At 42.7% G+C, this 22,157-nt stretch overlaps 1 protein-coding gene across 2 annotated transcripts in view; it reads right to left on the bottom strand.

Moving 5' to 3' along the window:
* Positions 1-22,157, bottom strand: part of LOC138947502 (perlucin-like protein) — a 47,480-nt gene that overhangs the window by 21,462 nt on the left and 3,861 nt on the right. For both annotated transcript variants that reach the window (XM_070318983.1, XM_070318982.1), the window contains exon 3: positions 19,980-20,062. In XM_070318983.1, the coding sequence (XP_070175084.1) occupies positions 19,980-20,062 (83 nt within the window). The remainder of the gene's footprint in view (positions 1-19,979; positions 20,063-22,157) is intronic.

Genomic DNA, 22,157 nt, shown 5'->3' with positions numbered 1-22,157 from the left:
TTAAAAACTTTAAGAGTGAAACGTTATGTGAAAAATAGAGAAACTGTGGCCTATTATGTGTTTTCGCCGGTAGGTGTCAATTGGCAGGCCAGGCACTTAATCACGCTTGACTCCCCTCCGCTTAAGCGGCAATCGTTTAGCAAGCGCCGGTGTCTGCTTCAAGAAAGCCCTTCACACCCAGATTAAGTGAGGGAACATCGAATAGTGACATTTTTCGATGTGATTTTTCGATTTCATAAACAACAATTTTGAAAAATAATATAAAAGAGATAAATATTTTGCAAATACCGTATCTGGGTGGTCTAAATCAGGCTACCATAACTGTCTCGTTGTATGCCTTTTTTTTCTTCCAAGTATATACAACTATTGCAACAACAATAAAGAGTTAACAGGCAAGTGATATTTAATTTAGAAATGGAATACGCTTTAATTTAAAACAAAAGCACAACGAACAAGATGTTTTAATTTATTTCGCTCCAAGTCAAAATTTAAGCAAAACATCTAAATAGTTTTAAATGCGCACGGAGGAATGTAGGATTACCAAAACCGGCAAAATCAACACTGGGCAAAACTTGATTTAAAAGAACGCCCCCCCCCCCCCCCCCCCCTGTAGAATGTGCACTGCTAGATGCGTTGGCGGCATCCCATCCTGCCTCTCCCAACTTGCCGTATCCCAGTCTGCCTTACCCAATTTGCCGCATCCCGGCCTGCTGCTTTGTGTGTGTTAGTGCGTGTGTAATTGTGTTTGTGAGGCAGGGAAAGAGAGAGAGAGAGAGAGAGAGAGAGAGAGAGAGAGTGACTGAGAGAGAGAGAGAAAGAGAGAGAGAAAATAGAGAGAGAGAGAGGGGGAGACAGAGAAAGAGAGAGAGAGAGGGGGGAGAGAGAGAAAGGGGGAGAGAGAGAGAAAGAGAGAGAGAAAGAGAGAGAGAGAGAGAGAGAGACACACACACACATACACAGAGAAAGAGAGAGAGAGAGAGATGTCAACAAAATCAAGGAAAAGAAAAGCCTAACAAAGAATTTCAAGTGCCAGGCCTTCCTCAGCGGCGTTTAATTCTGCGAGACGCCAATTCATGCATCAAGTACTAAGCAACACAATACCATAGTTAATTCTGTTACGAAACACAAAGCAAATATTTCAAAGATAAAATCTACAAGACTTGACTAAAATTAATGTAAAAAATCAACAAGAAGAAACAGAGGCGAAAACGGTATTTGACTTTCAATGAAACCTGCGCGCATATTCTAAGCCGACTAACACATAATTGTTAAGGACATCATAAAATGGTTCTCGGTGAAAACTTGACCGAGGGCCATTTTACGACGTCCTTGACTCGAGTGTGTGACGTATTCTCATATGCGCTGCTTCTTGGGCAAGGTAAAGAACACCAATACTTCAATGCCGTTCTCGAGCTACGTTGACTTTTACAAAGGGTACAGCTGACACGGCTTACGTAATCTGGTTTCCTGGTCATTTGTGTGAAAAATCTGTCCGACAAAGAAAACTGCCCAACGAATATAGATAACTCGGTCGAAAAAAATACTACCAGCAAAATATCTAACCCCCCCCCGCCCCCTCCCACCTCCGCCGAAGAAAGAGCACGGGATTCAATACATGATGATAGTTATTAAACACAAAGCAGTTGTAGCTAGGTTCAAGGCAATCACAAGATAGGAAAGCTTTCGAGTCATCGACAATCATTCGGAGGTGTGTTTTGGAACAAATGTTGGAGAAAAGGGTAAATGTCGGCTTCTTTTACAGACACTATCTAGTCTTATGTTTCTTATTTGTTTGACCCTCTTAGGATTATGGAGTTTTATGCACTGCCTTTTATAGTTAACTAAACTTTTGTATTTGAGTTAGCCCATTGCAGTTGGTGTAGGCCTTAAGCTTATTTAAATCGCTTGTCCAGTATTTAATTTAGTTCTCAATTTTTGTATGAACTCAAATGTTTAGTGTTCTTAGTATGTCTTGCTAAACTAAGTTCTATTTAATCAGAGTATGTTTGCGTGTGCTTATACTTAGTGATATTGTAAAGCGCATAGTGCTTTTCGTTATGCGCTATAGAATTCTCCTTAATAAATAAATAAATAAATAAATAAATAAATAAACATTCAAAACTGTGTAAAATGGTCGAACTGAAGTTTTTGCACAACAAATATGACCATAACAATTATTTCTTAAACTCAAAGTACTGGACAAATTAACCCCTTCGTTGTGAAGTTACACACGCGCAATGTCGAGACAAATTCATCAAAGACATGAACGCAATCATCCATGGAAAACGCGCTGATCATGCCTGTAAGGGCTGTTTTAAAGTCACTGAATGTCTAATGTTGATTGAGGTACACCATGTATGGAAACACTTATCTCCCAATACCCCCTCGGACAGTTCTAGAACCCCTTGCAATGCTTAAAAGATAAACTCCATTTCCTCACTTCATTTTGGCAGTTCAAAACTGTCAAAAACATGATTTCACATTTTGGTCATGCTCGCAATAGTTATCTCCAATCGATGCTTCATAATATTCTGCATGTTTTAGTTCTGCAGTTGCTCATACATCTTTTTATAGACATCTGAAGACGTGTGCTGCTCACATACAGATCAGCATAAATCCATTTACTACTTAGATTGTTTAGTGTCTATATGTTATTTGCTTGTCTGTCTGTCTTGTGCGTACTCCTTCTCAAACATAAACAAACTCGGACATATTCAAAGATAGTCTACATAATTATGATCCAGAGACAGCCAGCATGCCTCTTCCTTGTTCTCCGACAAAAGAAAACTTCCTTGTGGCCTATTGTGTGTTTTCGCCGGTAGGTGTCAATTGGCAGGCCAGGCACTTAATCACGCTTGACTCCCCTCCGCTTAAGCGGCAATCGTTTAGCAAGCCCCGGTGTCTGCTTCAAGAAAACCCTTCACACCCAGATTAGTGAGGGAACATCGAATAGTGACATTTTTCGATGTGATTTTCGATTTCATAAACAACAATTTTGAAAAATGATATAAAAGAGATAAATATTTTGCAAATACCGTATCTGGGTGGTCTAAATCAGGTTTCTTGTCAAACGTAAAATGCAGTATAGAAAAAACCCGTTGTGTTGGAATTTAAGACTAAATCAATTTGGGTCTACTTGTAGAAACAGTGTTAATAAATGTTCAACAAATGCTGAAAGAAACAATTGGCAGCACCCTTGAAACGCTTGGCATGTATATTAAATGTTGAATGTATATTGGTTAAGAACAAAAGTAAGGCAATTTCGTTACTTTTGATTTGGACCCCTACCTCAATAGTTCTTTGAATGTTCGCCTTCTTTTATATTTACGGTACCGAGAAGCCTTCAACAGATGTATACATGTATAACTAATTCAATAAGTTTTTCGAAGCATCCTATTCTAAACTCTTACGTTAAATGTCTGACCTTTTTGTTTTTGTTTTTATTTGTTTCTGTTGGGTTTCAAACAACATTCTGTGAGATAACCTTTAAGGTCATCGCCGTAACAAGAACACTGTTCTTCCTTTTTAGGCTTTTATAGTCCATACAATATTTGCTGGCTTACACCCGTCAATTTTACGTGTATCAGTTCATGAAATATTTGCCGGCTTTTACCCATCTATGTTATCTTTCCCCGGTCAAGGCAATATCTTGAAATGATTGTTGAAACTTCAGAGAACCCTTTGCTTAAAGTTCCAAAGATTGTTTTTGTTTTGGAGCTTTCCATTCTTTTCGATCATGAACAAGGAAATAGCTGAATGAGTATGACGCATTCTCTAAAGCTGTCCTGGGGTACAGAACGGATGTGATCACACACTTATCGCTCGCTTGAGTAATTCTTTAATCACACAAGAAGCTTTTGTGGTGTTTTGTTTTCTTGAAATAGTGACACGTTACCTGGCACACTTAAGCAGGTTTCATGCCCCCCCCCCTCCCTACCCATTGGGAATACAGACCACTTGAACAAATCTGAGTGTGTGGAGTTACGCCCTGGAGTCATACTCGCCGGAGGAAAAAGGGTGAGTTCTTGGCTTTGTGGCGCCAATAACAAGTCATTGATGACGAATTGAGTCATCTGTCAGTAAAACGTAAAAACGGAGGAAGGTCTCTTATTCATATTTGCTTCTTTGGCTACCATAACTGTCTCGTTGTATGCCTTTTTTTTCTTCCAAGTATATACAACTATTGCAACAACAATAAAGAGCTAACAGGCAAGTGATATTTAATTTAGAAATGGAATACTCTTTAATTTAAAACAAAAGCACAACGAACAAGATGTTTTAATTTATTTCGCTCCAAGTCAAAATTTAAGCAAAACATCTAAATAGTTTTAAATGCGCATTTAGTCCGCTGTCGCACGGAGGAATGTAGGATTACCAAAACCGGCAAAATCAAAACTGGGCAAAACTTGATTTAAAAGAACGCCCCCCCCCCCCCCCCCCCCCACCTGTAGAATTTGCACTGCTAGATGCGTTGGCGGCATCCCATCCTGCCTCTCCCAACTTGCCGTATCCCAGTCTGCCTTACCCAATTTGCCGCATCCCGGCCTGCTGCTTTGTGTGTGTTAGTGCGTGTGTATTTGTGTTTGTGAGGCAGGGAAAGAGAGAGAGAGAGAGAGAGAGAGAGAGAGAGAGAGAGAGAGAGAGAGAGAGAGACTGAGAGAATCAGAGATAGAGAGAAAATAAAGAGAGAGAGGGGGAGAGAGAGAGAAAGAGAGAGAGAGAGGGGGGAGAGAGAGAAAGGGGGAGAGAGAGAGAGAAAGAGAGAGAAAGAGAGAGAGAGAGAGACACACACACACACATACACAGAGAAAGAGAGAGAGAGAGAGATGTCAACAAAATCAAGGAAAAGAAAAGCCTAACAAAGAATTTCAAGTGGCAGCCCAAATTTTCGACCTGTTGCCAGGCCTTCCTCAGCGGCGTTTAATTCTGCGAGACGCCAATTCATGCATCAAGTACTAAGCAACACAATACCATAGTTAATTCTGTTACGAAACACAAAGCAAATATTTCAAAGATAAAATCTACAAGACTTGACTAAAATTAATGTAAAAAATCAACAACAAGAAGAAACAGAGGCGAAAACAGTATTTGACTTTCAATGTTTTTGCAGAGAACTTGTTTACGGCAATAGTGGAAACTAACATGTTTTATGAACGTGTTTATGTTTTGCAATCTTGTTTTCTGATTTATCCATCTATATATTTATTTACCTATTTTCACTTTACTTATTTAGTTCCGATCAAATGATCCGCTGCAAGAGCAGTTTGTAAATAAAATCAGCGATACAAAATGCCTCCGTTTCACTTAGATGGCGTATGGAAATAATTAATAACCTTATTTTATGATGGGTGACCTCATTGCAAATTGCTGACATTTAAAAAACGATATCAAAAATAGAGTTACTAGACGGAGCCCTTCGGGGCGTTTAGTCATGCTTGAGACATATATTCACATGTTTTGATAGAGTATGTCCTTATCTGCGACCAAAAGACAAATTGTTGCTTCAACAGTGCTTTGAGCGGATCATTAAGTATTGCACTTTCGCGTCTAATAACGTACGGTGTCTAAAATTAAATACGGCGAAGTGGTCTGAGCCTACAATGTTTAAATGTGTACACTACATTGGGTGTGCACGTTAAAGATCCCACGATTGACAAAAGGGTCTTTCCTGGCAAAATTGCTTAGGCACAGTTAATAATTGTCTACCTATACCCGTGTGACTTGGAATAATAGGCCGTGAAAGGTAAATATGCGCCGAAATGGCTGCAATCTACTGGCCGTATAAAATTTCATCTCACACGGCATCACTGCAGAGCGCCTAGAACTGTACCCACGGAATATGCGCGATATAAGACTCATTGATTCATTGAAATGTTTGATTGCATAACTTCTAAAAACTAGTTCCATGGTCTCATCCCTCCCCCCATCTACCCCCACCCCTCATCCCCTATTTTGTTTTAAATCTTTTTTCTTTTCTTTTCTTGCTCCTCTTACAGTATCACGGTAAATGTTCCCAAATAGATCCTAGTTACCTCAGAGGACGTTAATCCCCAAAGTCAGCCAGTCAGTCAGTCATTAAAGGCAAAAGCGAGGTAACGCACAACTGGGTCCGACCAGTAAAGCCGTCGCTGCCTGTGTGACAACCACCATAAAAATCTACCACAGCGGGAAACTTTCAAGTTAAGTATTTTCAACCATCATGTGCCCACATTCAACTTTACAATCAAAGGATGTCTGTTGAGATAATCGAATGGATCAAAACTTTGAAACCTGCGCGCATATTCTAAGCCGACTAACACATAATTGTTAAGGACATCATAAAATGGTTCTCGGTGAAAACTTGACCGAGGGCCATTTTACGACGTCCTTGACTCGAGTGTGTGACGTATTCTCATATGCGCTGCTTCTTGGGCAAGGTAAAGAACACCAATACTTCAATGCCGTTCTCGAGCTACGTTGACTTTTACAAAGGGTACAGCTGACACGGCTTACGTAATCTGGTTTCCTGGTCATTTGTGTGAAAAATCTGTCCGACAAAGAAAACTGCCCAACGAATATAGATAACTCGGTCGAAAAAAATACTACCAGCAAAATATCTAACCCCCTCCCCCTCCCACCTCCGCCGAAGAAAGAGCACGGGATTCAATACATGATGATAGTTATTAAACACAAAGCAGTTGTAGCTAGGTTCAAGGCAATCACAAGATAGGAAAGCTTTCGAGTCATCGACAATCATTCGGAGGTGTGTTTTGGAACAAATGTTGGAGAAAAGGGTAAATGTCGGCTTCTTTTACAGACACTATCTAGTCTTATGTTTCTTATTTGTTTGACCCTCTTAGGATTATGGAGTTTTATGCACTGCCTTTTATAGTTAACTAAACTTTTGTATTTGAATTAGCCCATTGCAGTTGGTGTAGGCCTTAAGCTTATTTAAATCGCTTGTCCAGTATTTAATTTAGTTCTCAATTTTTGTATGAACTCAAATGTTTAGTGTTCTTAGTATGTCTTGCTAAACTAAGTTCTATTTAATCAGAGTATGTTTGCGTGTGCTTATACTTAGTGATATTGTAAAGCGCATAGTGCTTTTCGTTATGCGCTATAGAAATCTCCTTAATAAATAAATAAATAAATAAATAAATAAATAAATAAATAAATAAACATTCAAAACTGTGTAAAATGGTCGAACTGAAGTTTTTGCACAACAAATATGACCATAACAATTATTTCTTAAACTCAAAGTACTGGACAAATTAACCCCTTCGTTGTGAAGTTACACACGCGCAATGTCGAGACAAATTCATCAAAGACATGAACGCAATCATCCATGGAAAACGCGCTGATCATGCCTGTAAGGGCTGTTTTAAAGTCACTGAATGTCTAATGTTGATTGAGGTACACCATGTATGGTAACACTTATCTCCCAATACCCCCTCGGACAGTTCTAGAACCCCTTGCAATGCTTAAAAGATAAACTCCATTTCCTCACTTCATTTTGGCAGTTCAAAACTGTCAAAAACATGATTTCACATTTTGGTCATGCTCGCAATAGTTATCTCCAATCGATGCTTCATAATATTCTGCATGTTTTAGTTCTGCAGTTGCTCATACATCTTTTTATAGACATCTGAAGACGTGTGCTGCTCACATACAGATCAGCATAAATCCATTTACTACTTAGATTGTTTAGTGTCTATATGTTATTTGCTTGTCTGTCTGTCTTGTGCGTACTCCTTCTCAAACATAAACAAACTCGGACATATTCAAAGATAGTCTACATAATTATGATCCAGAGACAGCCAGCATGCCTCTTCCTTGTTCTCCGACAAAAGAAAACTTCCTTGTGGCCTATTGTGTGTTTTCGCCGGTAGGTGTCAATTGGCAGGCCAGGCACTTAATCACGCTTGACTCCCCTCCGCTTAAGCGGCAATCGTTTAGCAAGCCCCGGTGTCTGCTTCAAGAAAACCCTTCACACCCAGATTAGTGAGGGAACATCGAATAGTGACATTTTTCGATGTGATTTTCGATTTCATAAACAACAATTTTGAAAAATGATATAAAAGAGATAAATATTTTGCAAATACCGTATCTGGGTGGTCTAAATCAGGTTTCTTGTCAAACGTAAAATGCAGTATAGAAAAAACCCGTTGTGTTGGAATTTAAGACTAAATCAATTTGGGTCTACTTGTAGAAACAGTGTTAATAAATGTTCAACAAATGCTGAAAGAAACAATTGGCAGCACCCTTGAAACGCTTGGCATGTATATTAAATGTTGAATGTATATTGGTTAAGAACAAAAGTAAGGCAATTTCGTTACTTTTGATTTGGACCCCTACCTCAATAGTTCTTTGAATGTTCGCCTTCTTTTATATTTACGGTACCGAGAAGCCTTCAACAGATGTATACATGTATAACTAATTCAATAAGTTTTTCGAAGCATCCTATTCTAAACTCTTACGTTAAATGTCTGACCTTTTTGTTTTTGTTTTTATTTGTTTCTGTTGGGTTTCAAACAACATTCTGTGAGATAACCTTTAAGGTCATCGCCGTAACAAGAACACTGTTCTTCCTTTTTAGGCTTTTATAGTCCATACAATATTTGCTGGCTTACACCCGTCAATTTTACGTGTATCAGTTCATGAAATATTTGCCGGCTTTTACCCATCTATGTTATCTTTCCCCGGTCAAGGCAATATCTTGAAATGATTGTTGAAACTTCAGAGAACCCTTTGCTTAAAGTTCCAAAGATTGTTTTTGTTTTGGAGCTTTCCATTCTTTTCGATCATGAACAAGGAAATAGCTGAATGAGTATGACGCATTCTCTAAAGCTGTCCTGGGGTACAGAACGGATGTGATCACACACTTATCGCTCGCTTGAGTAATTCTTTAATCACACAAGAAGCTTTTGTGGTGTTTTGTTTTCTTGAAATAGTGACACGTTACCTGGCACACTTAAGCAGGTTTCATGCCCCCCCTCCCTACCCATTGGGAATACAGACCACTTGAACAAATCTGAGTGTGTGGAGTTACGCCCTGGAGTCATACTCGCCGGAGGAAAAAGGGTGAGTTCTTGGCTTTGTGGCGCCAATAACAAGTCATTGATGACGAATTGAGTCATCTGTCAGTAAAACGTAAAAACGGAGGAAGGTCTCTTATTCATATTTGCTTCTTTGGCTACCATAACTGTCTCGTTGTATGCCTTTTTTTTCTTCCAAGTATATACAACTATTGCAACAACAATAAAGAGCTAACAGGCAAGTGATATTTAATTTAGAAATGGAATACTCTTTAATTTAAAACAAAAGCACAACGAACAAGATGTTTTAATTTAATTCGCTCCAAGTCAAAATTTAAGCAAAACATCTAAATAGTTTTAAATGCGCATTTAGTCCGCTGTCGCACGGAGGAATGTAGGATTACCAAAACCGGCAAAATCAAAACTGGGCAAAACTTGATTTAAAAGAACGCCCCCCCCCCCCCCCCCACCCTGTAGAATTTGCACTGCTAGATGCGTTGGCGGCATCCCATCCTGCCTCTCCCAACTTGCCGTATCCCTGTCTGCCTTACCCAATTTGCCGCATCCCAGCCTGCTGCTTTGTGTGTGTTAGTGCGTGTGTATTTGTGTTTGTGAGGCAGGGAAAGAGAGAGAGAGAGAGAGAGAGAGAGAGAGAGAGAGAGAGAGAGAGAGAGAGAGAGAGAGAGAGAGAGAGAGAGAGAGAGAGAGAGAGAGAGAGAAAAGAGAGAGAGAGAGAAAAGAGAGAGAGAGAAAAGAGAGAGAGAGAAAAGAGAGAGAGAAAGAGAGAGAGAGAGATAGACACACACACACACACACATACACAGAGAAAGAGAGAGAGAGAGAGATGTCAACAAAATCAAGGAAAAGAAAAGCCTAACAAAGAATTTCAAGTGGCAGCCCAAATTTTCGACCTGTTGCCAGGCCTTCCTCAGCGGCGTTTAATTCTGCGAGACGCCAATTCATGCATCAAGTACTAAGCAACACAATACCATAGTTAATTCTGTTACGAAACACAAAGCAAATATTTCAAAGATAAAATCTACAAGACTTGACTAAAATTAATGTAAAAAATCAACAACAAGAAGAAACAGAGGCGAAAACAGTATTTGACTTTCAATGTTTTTGCAGAGAACTTGTTTACGGCAATAGTGGAAACTAACATGTTTTATGAACGTGTTTATGTTTTGCAATCTTGTTTTCTGATTTATCCATCTATATATTTGTTTACCTATTTTCACTTTACTTATTTAGTTCCGATCAAATGATCCGCTGCAAGAGCAGTTTGTAAATAAAATCAGCGATACAAAATGCCTCCGTTTCACTTAGATGGCGTATGGAAATAATTAATAACCTTATTTTATGATGGGTGACCTCATTGCAAATTGCTGACATTTAAAAAACGATATCAAAAATAGAGTTACTAGACGGAGCCCTTCGGGGCGTTTAGTCATGCTTGAGACGTATATTCACATGTTTTGATAGAGTATGTCCTTATCTGCGACCAAAAGACAAATTGTTGCTTCAACAGTGCTTTGAGCGGATCATTAAGTATTGCACTTTCGCGTCTAATAACGTACGGTGTCTAAGATTAGATACGGCGAGGTGGTCTGATCCTACAATGTTTAAATGTTTTATTGCATAACTTCTAAAAACTAGTTCCATGGTCTCATCCCTCCCCCCATCTACCCCCCCCCCCCTCATACCCTATTTTTAAAAAAAATATTTTTTCTTTTCTTTTCTTGCTCCTCTTACAGTATCACAGTAAATGTTCCCAAATAGATCCTAGTTACCTAAGAGGACGTCAATCCCCAAAGTCAGCCAGTCAGTCAGTCATTAAAGGCAAAAGCGAGGTAACGCACAACTGGCTCCGACCAGTAAAGCCGTCGCTGCCTGTGTGACAACCACCATAAAAATCTACCACAGCGGGAAACTTTCAAGTTAAGTATTTTCAACCATCATGTGCCCGCATTCAACTTTACAATCAAAGGATGTCTGTTGAGATAATCGAATGGATCAAAACTTTGAAACCTGCGCGCATATTCTAAGCCGACTAACACATGGGTGGCCGGCCGGGTGGCCGAGTGGTAACGCACTTGCGCTCGGAAGCGAGAGGTTGCGTGTTCAGGCCTGGGTCAGGCCGCAATTTTCTCCCCCCTTTCAAGTGGTGGGTTCAAGTGCTAGTCTTTCGGATGAGACGAAAAACCGAGGTCCCTTCGTGTACACTACATTGGGGGTGTGCACGTTAAAGATCCCACGATTGACAAAAGGGTCTTTCCTGGCAAAATTGTATAGGCATAGATAAAAATGTCCACCAAATACCCGTGTGACTTGGAATAAAGTATAAAAAATTCCATCTCACACTGCATTAAGTCTCAGGGCTTGGAAACATGAATACACGCATGCAGGAAAAAAAAATGGGTAGCGCCGTATACTGTATGGCAGCTCGCTTTCCCCAGGGAGAAAGCAGCCCGAATTTCTGTGAGGTTACCCTCATGGACTATATAAAATCTTATCCTTATCCTTATAATTGTTAAGGACATCATAAAATGGTTCTCGGTGAAAACTTGACCGAGGGCCATTTTACGACGTCCTTGACTCGAGTGTGCGCTGCTTCCTGGGCAAGGTAAAGAACACCGAAAATACTTCAATGCCGTTCTCGAGCTACGCTGACTTTTACAAAGGGTACAGCTGACACGGCTTACGTAATCTGGTTTCCTGGTCATTTGTGGGAAAAATCTGTCCGACAAAGAAGAAGAAGTGCGCGCAGAGAGAGAGAGAGAGAGAGAGAGAGAGACAGACAGACAGACAGACAGACAGACAGACAGACAGACAGACAGACAGACAGACAGACTTTCCGCACTCGTTAAAATGTCAGTCGATACTGGAATGAATGTTGAAACATTGTAAACCTAAAAAAAAAAAATAATAATAATATTAAAATTAAACATTCATACGACTTACTATCTGTGACAAGGACGCATAAGAAGTATAGCAACTAAATATTAATCCGCTTACCCATTGCTCCTCTTCGCACCTCGGCCTGTGAGTCGTCCTTTTCCTGAGTACTTGCACACAAGTTTTGCGTATGCATACTTCAGTTCGTCTGGAAAAGGCTGTTTTGAATTCTTGTTCGCAAGTTGAACAGCACGACTGTATTTGACCTCGTACACCAAATCGTTCTTTCTGGAAAAGTCTGCCAGCCGTTCGGTAAGATCATTCCAACTTCTGAATGTTTTCCCCAACTGTCATTTGTGCCATTTCTCAGCGATTGATCAACGGTGTGGTTATTATGGATGTAGTAAGTGTCGAATTGTGAGAATGCACAGTTCTGTCCGCCAAGTGGTTTTAAACACTGCGCGTATTTGCACCAATAATAATACAAGTAATAACGTGTCACATCAAAATAGTTCTTTACCTGTCAGATAGTTTAGCGCCAAAAACATGAACCAATGATAGCCCATGGATTAGTAAGTCATATGATGTTGGGGCGGGGCCAATGAACTAATGTCAACACAGTAAGTATCAACCAATGTTTGGCTCCGCCCCCACATCACGTGGACTGGGTGGCCGAGTGGTAACGCACTTGCGCTCGGAAGCGAGAGGTTGCGAGTTCGACCCTGGGTCAGGGCGTTAGCAATTTTCTCCCCCCTTTCCTAACCTAGGTGGTGGGTTCAAGTGCTAGTCTTTCGGATGAGACGAAAAACCGAGGTCCCTTCGTGTACACTACATTGGGGTGTGCACGTTAAAGATCCCACGATTGACAAAAGGGTCTTTCCTGGCAAAATTGTATAGGCATAGATAAAACAATGTCCACCAAAATACCCGTGTGACTTGGAATAATAGGCCGTGAAAAGTAGGATATGCGCCGAAATGGCTGCGATCTGCTGGTCGATGTGAATGCATGATGTATTGTGTAAAAAAATTCCATCTCACACGGCATAAATAGATCCCTGCGCCTTGAGTCCGAGTCTGGAGATACGCGCGCGATAGAAGACTTCATATATATAATCACGTGACCCATAAACCCATCGCCTGTAATTAGATCATACTATTACCGCTTCAGTTCTGAGACATCCTGCTTGCTGGCGCGCGCGCAGAGAAAAAAATTCCCTCTTTATCTTCACTTCTGATGCTCATCCTATTGTTGTTGGCACTCGGGTTTGTTTGTTTGTTTGCTTAACGCCCAGCCGACCACGAAGGGCCATATCAGGGCGGTGCTGCTTTTGACATATAACGTGCGCCACACACAAGACAGAAGTCGCAGCACAGGCTTCATGTCTCACCCAGTCACATTATTCTGACACCTGACCAACCAGTCCTAGCACTAACCCCATAATGCCAGACGCCAGGCGGAGCAGCCACTAGATTGCCAATTTTAAAGTCTTAGGTATGACCCGGCCGGGGTTCGAACCCACGACCTCCCGATCACGGGGCGGACGCCTTACCACGAGGATTGGGACTCGGGTAACAGGGAGCGAAGGGCAGTGCCCCACCTAGTGATCGAGTGCCACAACCCAGACTTTTCCCTTAATATATATATAGGTTTTAAACTCCTGCTTCCGGATTATACAAAACACATTAAAACATGTATTAAACAATGGCGACTGCACGTGAGAGGGAACAATAAAGAGACCAAAAAGCAATGTACTCACGTTAAAATGACGAACACGGAACGAATAACAGCGACGTTTCGATCTAAGGGTCTTCTTCAGGAGGTCGAAACGTCGCTGTTATTCGTTCCGTGTTCGTCATTTTAACGTGAGTACATTGCTTTTTGGTCTCTACATTAAAACATGATTACATTAACGAGAGGATAGCTGTTTTCTCTCAATTTTATTTCCCTATAGGTCAGTATTACGTGTTTGCGCATGTTCTTTATATTTTTTCTTACAATGTTGTCACTTTTAAACCTTTTAACAGGTGGTCCCGAGTTTTATCATTTTTTAACGAAACTATAATTGAATTAAAGTCCATGTTTTTAATGGTCCTTCCCTTAGGAAGTCAACGTATATAAAGGAAATATTATTAATACTCCTCTTACAAGGACCTTAACATATATCTCCTATTGCCCCCCCCCCCCCCTCCCGAACTCATGGAGAGTGGGTCCTGGGTCCTATCACGGTCGGGCTTGCTTGATCTTGCCCTTTTCTTTTCCTCCTCTATTTTTTTTTTTTATCATATTACCCCAGTCCTGTCCGAGGCCAACAATCTATGCCTGTAGGACGTTAATATATCTTGTAAGTAACTGCGCTGGCTGCAAAATTCCTCAAACGGGAGGTGATTTTAGACAGGCAAGGCACTGGTTTTCCCTTGAGACATGAGAAAATGACTTCTTTTTTTTTCATTTTTCTCTGATGGATTGGCTCGCTAATTAAGAATGATAACCACAATAATTTAGAAAAAGAACAGTTTAAACTCTGATGTCATCGTAACACCCAGGGACATGTCTATACTAGTTTTACCGCGCTGGCATCAAACAACACTTTTCATCTCAAACTCCTTACGACCAGACAAAATATATTCATGTCCTATAGGCATGTAGTGTTAGCCTTTTAAGAACATGATCTGGGTTATAGGGAAAAAACACCGAACGAACGAAAATTAAGGGGCTTAAATTAAGGTCTAAATTGCCTATTATTGGTTTATACGATAGTTAAAAAAAAATTTAAAAATTAAAAAAAAAATCGGGAGCTGGTTAAAAACAGAAGGATGACGGGAGTGGGGGTGATAAGATATTTAAAAATATCTGTTAAGATTGGATAAAATTGAGTACTTTGTATCACCTTGGTATAAGTGGCCGTCCACATACGTAATCTGGGGGGATGGGACGATAAAATCGAGTGTTTATTTCATCCCAATGATGTTAAAAGTTATACAATCAGAGCCACATTCGGTTTACAAACAGTCAGACAGAGACTTAAAGTTTAGTGAAGAGCGGCTCTGCAGTTTCTGTCTTCTGCGTAGTGAAGAAAAACCGGCTTCGGAGGCAAACGCCTTTCCACCACGCCACAACCCTTACAACATTTTTGCGTGAAAACTGTCTGTCTGTCTGTCTGTCTGTCTCTCCCTCTCCCTCCCTTATGTGCTCCCTCTCTCTCCCTCCCTTCCTCCGTACCTCTCTCTCTCTCCCTCCCTCCTTTGCTCCCTCTCTCTCTCTCCATCCCTCTCTCCGTACCTCTCTCTCTCCCTCCCTTATGTGCTCTCTCTCTCTCTCCCTTCCTCCGTACCTCTCTCTCTCCCTCCCTCCTTTGCTCCCTCTCCCTCCCTCCTTCATTTGCTCCCTCTCTCTCTCCTTTCCTCCATACCTCTCTCTCTTCCTCCTTTGCTCCCTCTCTCCCCCTTCCTCCTTTGCTCCCTCTCTCTCTCTCTCCCTCTCTTTCTCAGTACCTCTCTCTCTCCCTCCCTTCCTCCGTACCTCTCTATCTTCCTCCCTTCCTCCATACCTCTATCTCTCCCTCTCTTCCTCCGTACCTCTCTCTCTCCCTCCCTCCTTTGATCCCTCTCTCTCTCTCCCTCCCTTTATCCGTACCTCTCTCTCTCCCTCCCTTCCTCCATACCTCTCTCTCTCCCTCCCTCATTTGCTTCCTCTCTCTCTCTCTCCCTTCCACCGTACCTCTCTCTCTCCCTCCCTCCTTTTCTCCCTCTCTCTGACTCTCTCTCCCTTCCTCCATACCCCTCTCACTCCCTCCTTCCTGTGCTCCCTCTCTCTCCCTGCCTCCTTTGCTCCCCCTCTCTCTCTCTCCCTTCCTCCGTACCTTTCTCTCTCCCCCTTCCTTTGCTCCCTCTCTCTCCCTTCCTCCATACCTCTCTCTCTCCCTCCCTTATGTGCTCCCTCTCTCTCTCTCCCTTCCTCCATACCTTTCTCTCCCTCCCTCCTTTGCTCCCTCTCTGTCCCTCCCTTCCTCCGTATCTCTCTCTCTCCCTCCCTCCTTTGCTCCCTCTCTCTCTCTCCCTCCCTTTACCCGCACCTCTCTCTCTCCCTCCCTTCCTCCATACCTCTCTCTCTCCCTCCCTTCCTCCGTATCTCTCTCTCTCCCTCCCTCCTTTGCTCCCTCTCTCTCTCTCTCTCCCTTCCTCCATACCTCTCTCTCCCTCCCTCCTTTGCTCCCTCTCTCTCTCTTCGTTCCTCCGTACCTTTCTCTCCCTCTCTCCTTTGCTCCCTCTCTCTCTCCCTCTCTTCCTCCGTACCTCTCTCTCTCCCTCCCTCCTTTGCTCCCTCTCTCTCTCTTCGTTCCTCCGTACCTTTCTCTCCCTCTCTCCTTTGCTCCCTCTCTCTCTCTCCCTTCCTCCATACCCCTTTCTCTCCCTCCCTCCTTTGCTCCCTCTCTCTCTCTCCCTTCCTCCGTACCTCTCTCTCTCCCTCCCTCCTTTGCTCCCTCTCTCTCTCTCCCTTCCTCCATACCTCTCTCTCTCCCTCCCTCCTTTGCTCCCTCTCTCTCCCTCCCTTCCTCCGTACCTTTCTTTCTCCCTCCCTCCTTTGCTCCCTCTCTCTCCCTCCCTCCTTTGCTCCCTCTCTCTCTCTCTCCCTCCGTTTCTGCGTACCTCTTTCTCTCCTTCCCTTCCTCCGTACCTGTCTCTCTCCCTCCCTTCCTTCGTACCTCTCTCTCTCCCTCCCTTCCTCCGTACCTCTCTCTTTCCCTCCTTCCTTTGCTCACTCTCTCTCTCCCTTCCTTCCTCCGTACCTCTCTCCCTCCCTTTCTCCATACCTCTCTCTCACCCTCCCTCCTTTGCTCCCTCTCTCTCACTCTCCCTTCCTCCGTACCTCTCTCCCTCCCTTTCTCCGTACCTCTCTCCCTCCCTTCCTCCGTACCTCTCCCTCTCCCTCCCTCTTTTGCTCCCTCTCTCTCCCTCCCTTCCTCCGTACCTCTCTCTCTCCCTCCCTCCTTTGCTCCCCCTCTCTCTCTCCCTCCCTTTCTCCGTACCTCTCTCTCTCCCTCCATTCCTCCGTACCTCTCTCTCTCCCTCCCTTCCTCCGTATCTCTCTCTCTCCCTCCCTCCTTTGCTCCCTCTCTCTCCCTCCCTCCTTTGCTCCCTCTCTCTCTCTCTCCCTCCGTTTCTGCGTACCTCTTTCTCTCCTTACCCTTCCTCCGTACCTGTCTCTCTCCCTCCCTTCCTTCGTACCTCTCTCTCTCCGTCCCTTCCTCCGTACCTCTCTCTTTCCCTCTTTCCTTTGCTCCCTCTCTCTCTCCCTTCCTTCCTCCGTCCCTCTCTCCCTCCCTTTCTCCATACCTCTCTCTCACCCTCCCTCCTTTGCTCCCTCTCTCTCACTCTCCCTTCCTCCGTACCTCTCTCCCTCCCTTTCTCCGTACCTCTCTCCCTCCCTTCCTCCGTACCTCTCCCTCTCCCTCCCTCCTTTGCTCCCTCTCTCTCTCTCCCTTCCTCCGTACCTCTCTCTCTCCCTCCCTCCTTTGCTCCCCCTCTCTCTCTCCCTCCCTTACTCCGTACCTCTCTCTCTCCCTCCATTCCTCCGTACCTCTCTCTCTCCCTCCCTTCCTCCGTATCTCTCTCTCTCCCTCCCTCCTTTGCTCCCTCTCTCTCTCTCTTCCTTCCTCCGTACCTTTCTCTCCCTCTCTCCTTTGCTCCCTCTCTCTCTCCCTTCCTCCGTACCCCTCTCCCTCCCTCCCTCCTTTGCTCCCTCTCTCTATCCCTTCGTCCGTACCTATCTCTTTCCCTCCCTCCTGTGCTCCCTCTCTCTCCCTCCCTCCTTTGCTCCCTCTCTCTCCTTTCCTCCATACCTCTCTCTCTTCCTCCTTTGCTCCCTCTCTCTCTCTCCCTTCCTCCGTACCTCTCTCTCTCTCCCTCCATCTTTGCCCCCTCTCTCTCTCTCTCCCTTCCTCCATACCTCTCTCTCTCCCTCCCTCCTTTGCTCCCTCTATCTCTCTCTCATTCTATTTCTCCGAACCTCTCTCTCTCCCTCTCTCCCTCCCTTCATCCTTACCTCTCTCTCTCCCTCCCTTACTCTCTACCTCTCTCTCTCCCTCCCTTCCTCCATACCTTTCTCTCTCCCTCCCTTCCTCCGTACCTCTCTCTCTCCCTCCCTCCTTTGCTCCCTCTCTCTCTCCCTCCTTACCTCTCTCTCTCTCTCTCTCTCTCCCTCCCTCCGTACCTCTCTCTCTTCCTCTCTCCTTTGCTCCCTCTCTCTCTCCCTCCCTCCTTACCTCTCTCTCTCCCTCCCTCCTTTGCTGCCTCTCTCTCTCTTCCTTCCTCCGTAACTCTCTCTCTCCCTCCCTTCTTTGCTCCATCTCTCTCTCCCTCCCTCCTTACCTCTCTCTCTATCTGTCTTTCCTTTGCTCCCTCTCTCTCTCCCTCCCTCCGTACCTCTCTCTCTCTCCCTCCCTCCTTTGCTGCCTCTCTCTCCCTTCCTCCATACCTCTCTATCTCCCTCCCTCCTTTGCTCCCTCTCTCTCTCTCCCTTCCTCCGTACCTCTCTCTCTCCCTCCCTTCTTTGCCCCCTCTCTCTGTCTCCCTTCCGCCATACCTCTCTCTCTCCCTCCCTCCTTTGCTCCCTCTATCTCTCTCTCACTCTCTTTCTCCGTACCTCTCTCTCTCCCTCCCTTCATCCGTACCTCTCTCTCTCCCTCCCTTCATCCGTACCTCTCTCTCTCCCTCCCTTCATCCGTACCTCTCTCTCTCCCTCCCTCCTTTGCTCCCCCTACGCGGTTCATACTTCGCAATAAGTCAAGTCAAGTCAATATTTATTTCAAAAAACCCCTAGGGATACATGAATAAAATAAATAAAAATTGCAATAAACACGACAAAAAAGATGTAATAATGAGACACAACACTTCGAATTAACCTAAAATAAATCTCATAACAAAATAATTGTAATCATTTTTTTTTTCTTACAGGAATGTATATGTTTCTGTGTTTGTTTTTGTTTTAATACAAAAAAAACCGTGATCAAATAATCAGAACTCTTTCAAAATATACTTAATAAAATATATTAAATGCAATAACTTTTTTTTTTAATTCAAATAAATGTTTTAGTTTGACTGCATTTGAATAAAAACTGAATTCTGATGAAAGCAGTTACTGTAAAGTCATTTGAAGTCACATGATAAAAATCACATGGTTTAGTTGAGCAGACCACAAAGTGCAGAGCTAAAATATGTGTATGAATCTGTGTGAAAATCCAGTCCGTTTGTCCACAGGGATGCTAGGAAGCAGTCAAATGGGGTCGCTCAATCTGCTCAAATCCAGTCAAATGGGGTCGCACGGGCCGACAAATGGGGACGTCCCCGTTTGTCGGAAGCGTCCCCATTTGACTGCTCTCCAGTGACAATCGTCCCCATTTGTCGGTAAAACCACCTACACACACACACACACACACACACACACACACACACACACACACACACAACAGCAGGTAAATACAAATATACCCACCAGCAAACACAAACAAGAAATACACACACAAACTGTTTCGGTAAGCACTAACAAGTGGGGGAGGGTTGCGGGTAAAAAAAAAAAGAAACAGAAAAGATGATAATCACATCAAAAATGACATAAAAACAATTTTAAAGAATCAAAAAACAAGAAAAGTAAGTTGTTGGAACGTTTGTTATTGACAACAACAGCAACAATAACAACAACAACAACAGTTAATTATAATATAAATAAATGAATAAATAATAACATTGTTATCAATATTTTAGCCTAGAATTCAATCCTTTATATTGCTGTGGCCAAAAAAACAAATATGTTGGTTTAGGGTAACCCGACCGTCCCTGTTTTTTTCCCGCCGACCCTAAAACATGTTTTACATTTCTCACAACAAAACAAAACAAAACACTTTTAGCACATTTTGCGAACCATACCGAGACTAAGGGAAGTAACCTCCTCGGAACTCGACTAAATTTGAAATAAAAAGAAAAAAGCCTACCTACCGACTATTTTTTCGTGTGTGGTCATGTTACCCCAAACCAACAATTTTTTTATTTTTTTATTTTTTATTTTTTACTTACCTTAGCGGCCTCCCAGTCCCCCATCATGTTCGGCACGACGTAACAGTGACCGTTGAACGAGTGCCAGCCATGCGGGCAGCGAGCTGCTGGTCCGAGTGTCAGTCGACGGCACAGAATTATATCATTATAATCTACAGTCGAACCTGTCTAAGAGGACCACAAAGGGACCGATCAAAAGTGGTCGTTTTTGAAAGGTGGTCGTCGTTATGCAAAGGCGAATGATATAGAGAAAAATTACTTGTTCATATATACATACTCCCTTCTTTAAACAATCAAACAAATAAATACCACAAGCGACCATTGGTGTGTGTGTGTGTGTGTGCGTGTGTGTTTGTGTATGTGCGTGTATTATTAGTTGTAAAGTGTTAAGATATGAGGTTTTTGCATACTACCTACACTGAGCACAAAAAGTTATAGTATTTTTTTTGAGTGGTATAGCCCAGATGTTAAACAGCAGTTTTTTTTGTGTTTCTGGAATCTTAGCAATATCTGGGTATGACGTCACTGGTCCGTGACCACGCTTACCCTCAAAAATGGCGTTTTTTGACGGCACGATTCACTTTGAACCGTCGAAACAGTGACTTAAACTGAAAGATATTTTACATTTTTTACATCCGAAAGTTTATTTGGTCTCTTACCTAACAGTTCATGCACATTTCGTTCAAATCCGTCGCGCTGTCAGGCTGATCTAGCGTGTAAAAGAGAGTGACCACAAAACTGAAAAACAGCAAAAAATCTAGGGGTTTTATGGTGTTTTTTCTGGGTAGCTGCAGTTGATATGCATTAAATCTAAAACTACAATTAGCAGCCTTTCCAAATTTCACAGAACGACGACAAAGACCCTCATCTGGATTCGCGCTAGTACTTGGAGCAAACAGAACCCGAGAATGGACGTTGTAACGGTTTTCCGTTACAAATTTGCAAACGTTCGTAACGTCCTGGAAACTAATGTGACATGCACGCAACTTTGTATACTTTGCCAAAAATGGTGTCATTACATACATGTGTGCCAAGTTTCAGAAGCATTCTTTCATGGGCTCAAATGATATAGCCTCATGACTTTGAAGAAATAAAAAGTAAAATCTCACTCCACAGCGCTGTTCTATTTTTAGACGATGACGTCTGCAAAACTCACATCAAGGTGGCTGAGTGATCAGGACACACACTTTACACTATCAAGGTTAATTGCACAAAGCTCAGCGATTGAAACCTTTTTTTTTATATATATATAAGATCTGCTGTTAGGTGTGTTGTTATTGAAATTTGTCTTTGGCATGGTGTTTTGGTGTGCAAGCGCGTGAGTTTATGCATCTGTCTGTGACTACGTGTGTGTTTGTGTGTTAATGATAACAAAATAATCCGAAGAGCTCTAAATAATTACACTTTTTGAGTTTGTGTGAGTGTGACTGTTCCCGTAGCTTGATGTTCACGATTTACGAATTAAGAGACAACCAAAAAGGCGCTCTCTCTGTGTCATAACGGACAGATAACGGTTCTCTGTATAGTAAGCCGTTATGACCTCGAGACAATGCTCTTACAAACTCTTAAAAACCTGGCGATGTCCACAGCTCCATTTCGTAGCATTCTAACTGTCTGATTCGACACAGCAAATGCCAGATTGTGTCTCGCCACTATCAAGACGACGATGAGAAAAACCCAGTGTTGACTCCATCTGACGTCATAATTTTTGAATCATATGACGTCATGTCTTCATTCTTCTGTCTATTTGATTCTTTGTCTTCTTTACTTCTTTCTTATACAGCACAGCACATGAACAGTTCTTTTCTGCAACTGCTACTGAGCAAGTTGTTTGCATCATCCGTGAAGGCTATACGCATCCTATCGGAGAACGAGAAACAAAATTATAGAAAAAGTCCTTAAAAAAAGTTGCGCGAAAGACACCACGGACAGTATTTTTCACCTCTTTTCGAACGATCATATCCTTTGAGCCCGTGAAAGAATGTTTCTGAAACTTGTCACACAATTAATGGCACCATTCTTTGCAAAGTGTACACAGTTAAGTGCATGTCACATGTGTTTCTTGGACGTTACAAACGTTTACAAATTGTTAACGGAAAACCGTTACAACGTCCATTAATTCTCGGGTTCTGGAACATTATACAGATGCCGGAGGGTCTTTGTCATCGTTCTGAAAGACTGATCTTCAAATACACGTAT

This window comes from Littorina saxatilis, linkage group LG14 (genome assembly GCF_037325665.1).
Source record: "Littorina saxatilis isolate snail1 linkage group LG14, US_GU_Lsax_2.0, whole genome shotgun sequence".
Taxonomy (NCBI): Eukaryota; Metazoa; Mollusca; class Gastropoda; order Littorinimorpha; family Littorinidae; genus Littorina; species Littorina saxatilis.
Note: the sequence above shows the minus strand (reverse complement) of the source record. Positions and strands in the feature narration are given on the sequence as shown.